Source organism: Drosophila busckii, chromosome X (genome assembly GCF_011750605.1).
Source record: "Drosophila busckii strain San Diego stock center, stock number 13000-0081.31 chromosome X, ASM1175060v1, whole genome shotgun sequence".
Taxonomy (NCBI): Eukaryota; Metazoa; Arthropoda; class Insecta; order Diptera; family Drosophilidae; genus Drosophila; species Drosophila busckii.
Genome location: NC_046608.1, coordinates 9,176,257 through 9,182,998, shown reverse-complemented (window position 1 = coordinate 9,182,998; position 6,742 = coordinate 9,176,257). Strand labels below are relative to the sequence as shown.

The 6,742-nt window shown below is 34.8% G+C and overlaps 3 protein-coding genes across 3 annotated transcripts; 2 read left to right on the top strand and 1 right to left on the bottom strand.

Moving 5' to 3' along the window:
* The first annotated feature begins 594 nt into the window (after positions 1–594).
* Positions 595–1,685, top strand: LOC108605317. The gene is made up of 2 exons (XM_017994987.1): positions 595–1,295; positions 1,352–1,685. The coding sequence occupies exons 1-2, from the start codon at positions 595–597 to the stop codon at positions 1,683–1,685; spliced, it is 1,035 nt and encodes a 344-aa protein (XP_017850476.1).
* A 1,803-nt stretch (positions 1,686–3,488) lies between these two features.
* On the bottom strand, positions 3,489–4,835 carry LOC108606104. Its single transcript, XM_017995949.2, has 2 exons — positions 3,925–4,835; positions 3,489–3,857 (listed from the first exon to the last, which is right to left on the bottom strand). Exons 1-2 carry the CDS (start codon positions 4,825–4,827, stop codon positions 3,558–3,560), a joined length of 1,203 nt encoding a protein of 400 aa, XP_017851438.1. The 5' UTR covers positions 4,828–4,835; the 3' UTR covers positions 3,489–3,557.
* A 285-nt stretch (positions 4,836–5,120) lies between these two features.
* LOC108605318 lies at positions 5,121–6,436 on the top strand. The gene is made up of 2 exons (XM_017994988.1): positions 5,121–5,791; positions 5,872–6,436. The coding sequence occupies exons 1-2, from the start codon at positions 5,121–5,123 to the stop codon at positions 6,434–6,436; spliced, it is 1,236 nt and encodes a 411-aa protein (XP_017850477.1).
* The last annotated feature ends 306 nt before the right edge of the window (positions 6,437–6,742 follow it).

Here is a 6,742-nt window from a genome sequence, read left to right as displayed (position 1 = left end):
GCATTTTTTATAGTTTTGATATATTCATTGAAAGTGGTATGCTTTTCTACATTCTTCTTCTTCTTCGTTGTATGCGCTTGTGTATGGAAAGAAAAATGTTTTGAAATATTTATGATTCAATAATAACGATAACAATAACTACAACAACAACAACAACAATAAGGCTGCTTATCAACTGTCGCCATGCATATTGAAACACATATTTATAAATTTAAGTTGCCAAATGTTCAGTTATATATGTTTATTAGCTGAGCTTAGTTAAACAATTGTTACTGATCGATACTATTGTTGTATTAATTGTTTGAAAATTTTTAACGACTGGCAAACTGTTGGCTTAGTTGCTGTATATATATAATATATACATAAAGTATATATGTATATTCTTAATCAAGTGACTTTGTGCGATATAAACATTATAGACGTTTGTCTGTCTGAATATTTGAGCAGCAACAAAGTATGTATAAGATATATATGTATGTATATATAAACCACCAAAAATTATATTTTCTTATCAGCAAAAATAGATTTCGCAAAAACAAGCTTTAAATTAAAAGCTTTTGTATAATTCGGTTCAGTCATAAAGCAACCGCCGAGATGAACATAATTGTTGGAATTGTTCTATTCATATTTGCTGCTGGTACAGCTAATGGACAGGATTCAGTGAATAGTGTTGCAGTAATTTTGGATTTGTACAATGAAAAGTTGAATTTCTTTGATCTACTATCGCCCAGTGGACTTGACGAGCTGCGTCGTTCTACAGAAAATATAACACTGGAGACTTTCGAAAAGCTGCAATATGCTCGAATATCGTTTACATCGCTGAGTGGTGAAATTCTCAAATGGTGCACATCCTTAAATAATACAGTGGTAGTGGAGGACATCAATCTGGATTCAAGTACGGAAGACTTTATCTTAAAATATCATGTGACCGATGAATTGAAGAAGATGGAAGCATATTACGATACAATAAAAATGAATGGCATAGAGCCAAAAGCTGTTGAAGACTTGGGCGTGTTGATTACAATTAAGGGCGATGTTCTTAAAATGGAAATCACTGAAGGTCATATAACGGATCACGTAGAGCAGCTGCTGTTTGCCTATCTGCCGAAATTGAAAGAGCAAGGTAAAATTAAGGAATATATTGTGACAACCACATTTGCTGGCGAAATAGGCTATGCCAAGCGGCTAATTAACGAATCGCTTGCTCTAATTGAGGCTGGCACCACTTACGCTTATACTAGAAACGATTTAATCGCCAAGTGCAAACCTATTCTGGCTAACGTGACAGCTCCACAGTAAGTACAAATATAAATACGGTTAAGCGTAAGACTCTCATTTATTAATTTCTTAGACCGATGAGAACGCGGCTTCGCTCAATCGTCATATCAAAGGAAGACAAGTTAGTTTTAACCAACACAAAGACATCATCAGTCTGTCAAGCTGTTCTATCCAAATCGAGTGTATCTCAATTAAAAATGTACTACCAGGATGAAAAGTATATTGCAAACTTTTTCGACAAAATCAATGGATCCGGTGTGCAAGAGTGCAAAAGTCAAATGACAACGTTTATACGTAATTCTTATTTATCATGGGGCTATCTAATAATGACAGATTCGCAGCTTATGAAAATTTCTATTCTACAATCCAAGCCAGGCTCAAATCCTAATGTTACTATTGAAAACTAATTTTCGCATTTAATAAAAACGAAACAAAAATGTATAAAATTATTTGTTTTTTTTATTTTTGAAATGACTGATTTCTATTAAATTATATCTGTAAGCACATTTTATATATAAGCGCTTATTTATATTTAAAATAAAAATATTGAACTCTACAAGAATGGCATAAAATCGGATGTGATTCAGCCTCAGTATTTAAATTCTCTTTTAACCCAATTAAGTCCAAGCCAAACTTAGCTAGTTTATATATATATATATTTTTTATTATTTTTCTAAGCACTCGATTGGAAATAACAAAACTTTGAATTTTATTTTATTTTAACGCTGGCTGCTTTTATTAATAACTTTTGCTGAATAAGTAATTATTTGCGTTTTATTTAATTAGGTTAGCATATTTCTTTTTATTTTTACTCTTTCATATATCTTCCGTGCCATTTTGTGTAGGCAAGGCATTGTTCACCTAATCTTTTTAGGCTTGGCTTAACCATCAACCGCAAATGATTCATGAGGAATAATCCCTTAATCTGAAAATAAATTTGTAAGATTCGAAATTATTATATATTTGTCTATCTACTGTCATATACTTATTATTGAATATCACTTACCTTATCGGCGTCAAAGAGAACTCCTCGAAGTATTAACAAATTTCTCCTATCTACATCTAACTTATTATTAACTTGAGTTGCGAGTTCGCTGGCATGTTTAATTTTTTCATTAAGAGTATTGAAGAACAATGGAACAGTGGCATTTATGATTTTTTGTAATCCATCATGGCTAATGCCTTGGCGCGATTTTTGGGCAAGTATTTCAGATAGCTCAGCTCGGTGCTTGCCATAAAACCCATCAGGACCGAAATCATATAACAGATCATGCAACATGGACTCCAGTGAGTTTTTCAAATAAGCCATATCTTTTAGCACTTCTTCCCTTAATATTTCCAGTGAATCATAAGTAGTCCTTCCTTCATTCACATATTTCAAAACAATATTCCACATGGCATCTCTATCGTCGTCAGTTAAATGTACATCCAATTGACTGATGACAAGATCAAGTGTGCCGTTACCCGATATACACCACTCAAAGACAGGACGAACACATTCTACGTATTTGATTCGTGACTTACTAAACAAATAACGTACTTCATCCAATTTATTTTTCGCCGTGCCTTGGTAGTCGAGCATAGATGTGTCAATTAAGGTAAGAGCTTCTTGTAACTGAGCGAACTTTACTTTCGTGTCAAATTCACTGTGATATTTGTAAACCACATTCGACATACTATCAAGAAATGTTGTAAACTTGTTCGTTTCACTCTTGACAAAGAGTACGCTGCTGAGAATTAATAGGGCTGAGAATACGATTGCTCTCATCTTAAAAAAAATAATGTTTGATACGGCACGCGGCTCAAGCTAAACAAGACTGAGTGAGACTAACTAGCTGAAAAGTTTATATATACTTAGTAGTCTAATTCCGGCATTTTATTACTCTGTCTTATGCATACAAGCAAGAAAAAGTTTTTTTTTTACTTATATTAAAATTATCGCGAATGCGGCAAACTGCTGATTTCCTGTCCAATATTATTATCAGTTTAGTAGCTCTGCAACACATTTGAAGCTTTTTGTCATATATACTAATGATAATAATTCAATCAAGATTGGGGTGTGCTTCTACTCATTCTGGCTGCTAAGCACAAATCTCATTTAACTAACTTGTACGGTCCTCTGTCATTTTCTGTACAAGCCTCTAAAAATCTATAAAAAATTTGCCAAAAATAACAAGACTTGTCATTTTATTTGTATTTTAATGCTGGCCGCTTTTATTAATAATGTTTGCTAAATATGTTGTTAATTGCTTAAAAATTCGTCTAGCCACGTTGGTTGCTTATTCCGCAACGATGGGCGACTCACAATCGATTGTGTTCACAATGAAATGGGCCTTGGAAGCCAAATCCTCAAGTGTGATAAGCGCAGGATGGGATCCAATCGTCTTGGTCATTGCATTCAATCGCTGATGCTGGCACTGCTCGCTTGCCTGACGTCTCACTCGATTATGAGTGAGTTCCGGATAGTTATCGGAATCAAAACCATGCCATTTTGCGTAGGCAATGCATTGACCACTTAAGTTTTCGAAGCTTGGTTTAAGTAACGACCGCATATGATTATGGAAGAGTAAATGCTTACTCTGAAAATAGATTTGTACGATTAGTGGTTAGCTTACTGTCATCTACTTATCGTTAAATGCCACTTACAGTATCGGCGCCATTGAGAAATCCTCGAAGTGCATACAAATTTTTCTTATCTACTTCTAACTCCTTATTAACCTCAGTTGCAACTTCGCTGGCATGCGTAATTTTGTCATTAAGAGTATTGAAGAACACTTGAATGGTTTCCAATTGTTCTGAATACGACGGCTTCTTTTTTTCTCCATTTATGACTTTTTCTAATCCAGCATTAATAAATATGGCTTGCAAAGACAATGAGTGGCCAACCCTACTTTTAACAGTTATAATGATCGCATCAAAGAGGCCTGAAATGAATATCGTATAGCGAACTGCTTGTCGGACTTTACGCTTAGCTAGCTCATTTATCTCAGATCGGCGCTTGCCATAATACCCATTTGGACCAAAATCATCATGCAGATCATGCAACATGGACTCCAGTGAGTTTTTCAAATAAGCCGTTTTCATTTGCACTTCCTTTAAAATTTCCAAGGAATCATAAGTAACCCTTTGGCCATCACTCAGAGTTTTGACAGTTATATTCCAAATGGCGTCTCTATCCTCGTTATTTAAATCTGCATTCAATCGACCGATCACAATTTCGAATATGCTATTGAGCGAAACACACCACTGGAAGACAGGACCAACACAATCTTCGTATTTGAGTCGCGCTTCACTATTCTTATCTCGCACTGAATCCAATTTTTTTTTCGCCGTGCCTTGGTAGTCAAGCATAGATTTGTCAATTGAGGTAAGAACTTCTTGTAACTTAGCGAATTTAACTTTCGTATCAAATTCACTGTGATATTTGTAAACCACATTCGACATACTATTAAGAAGTGTCGTAAGATTACTCGCTTGCGTATAGTTTATACTCTCGACAAACAGCACGCTGCTGAGGATCAACAAGGCTGAGAATACGATTGCTCTCATCGTAAGAAGAATATATTTGATACGGCACGGCACGGGACGACGACCAAGACTGAGATTTGTTTTAGCTGACGGAGGCTTATAACTTATAAATTTTTGTTTCCGACTTCACACACACGCATATATATTTAATAATCTCTTCTCTTATCAATTTTGTTGAAGTATATGTATATATATATATATATATATGTATATGCCTGTATATGTATTCTTCTGCTTGTATTTAACGTTATGAATAGCACATATATATGACCGATCATTTCTGTGTTTCGTTTAGTAGCTTAGAAATAATTGAAATGAATTCACTTTATATAATACTGTTGTGCTTTGTTGCTGCTGCTGCAGCAGGAAAATCTTCAAGAAAATTAAATCATTCTCCGCAGGAGAGTCGTGAAGAATTATTACTAGACTTATACATTGATAAATTCAAGAGTTTAAAAACTTTTTTTTCACAAGATGAAATTGATGTCTCACCGGACGAGGTGCGACCAAATCTACGTTTTGCTGCGAATTCCTATACAAGCCTGGAGGGCCAGTTGTTAGAGTGGTGTCTCTCTCCCTCTGTTGGTGGGGCAATAGTTGATACTGTGAAGACACAATTGGCTCAGATAAACAATTATTTGGATGCATTGCCGTCAGTGCCAGCGAAAGCAAAAATTTATGACTTCAGAGCAGTCATCACATCATATAACGGAATTGTGCAATTAACTGAAGTTGAGGGGCAGCCGCCGCAACATCTAAATAACCATGTGTGGGAGTTAATAAAACAATTGCCCATTGGACCAATCCCGGCAAAAAATACAACAAAGCTAAATTTTGCTGACAGCTTATTGAAAGCAAATAAAATAATTACAGAGTCCCTACACAGCATTAATACATCAAGGAATGTCAATACTCTAAACATAACTCCAGCTATATATAACAAATGCGAAACGATCCACTATATATTGTTGCCACATAACCCAGGGTAATAATATTTTACTTTTATACTGATCTACTCATAAGTTTACTACTATTAATAATTTCTTTTGCTATCTTTTTATTTAGTCAACCGCTAGCAACGAGCTATGCAACTCGACAATCAACAAATCCAGAAGTAAGAAGCACTCATACAACAACAGTTTCGGGAGAAAGAAGCCAGTTAACGGCAACGCAAGATACCAACTACCAAAAAACTCACTCTACTCAACCACCGAACGTCTCGGGTACAAGAAACGGGAATAAAGGAGCGTATTATACGAGACACGCAACATCTACTCCACCACCAAACGATATTGGACGAAGATTCCCCTACGAGACCACTCCAGCAACAGATTTCTCGGTGACACGCATATGTCAATCGGACGCTAATTTGATTCAAGCAAATTTAGCGAATAATGATTTGCGTATCTTATACAACGGACCTCAACACGTTGTCAGCGCATTGAATACACAAGTCGGTGCTAACATTAATTTACAGGAATCTATCACAAGAGTTGAAAATATTATAAAGTATCGATTCTTAACTCCTGGAAAAGAAAATTGGTCATCAGCACAATATGTACAGTTTACCCTTTGTCTAAACGAAAATAATACTCATCTAACTTTTAAAATGATACCCTATTCACAATAAAGTTTGCAAATGTATTTATGTCATTTTTTATAACACTTTATTATACCAATGCAGATGCACATACATAAATAAATGAATATTGCCTACAGCCAATCTAAGTATATTAAATTTGTCAAAGCTGAATCTGTGTCAAGTAACTAAGACTAAAAAAAATTAAATGCTTGTGTTTTTAACTATAAAAGCACAAATTACAATAGTTAGCTACAAAAATGTTTAGAGTGCATTTTCAAAAAGTTTTGCTTTTAATTTGTCAATCGAATACAGCTAACTTTTTAATAGAAAAAATTATAATACAGGCATTGTCGT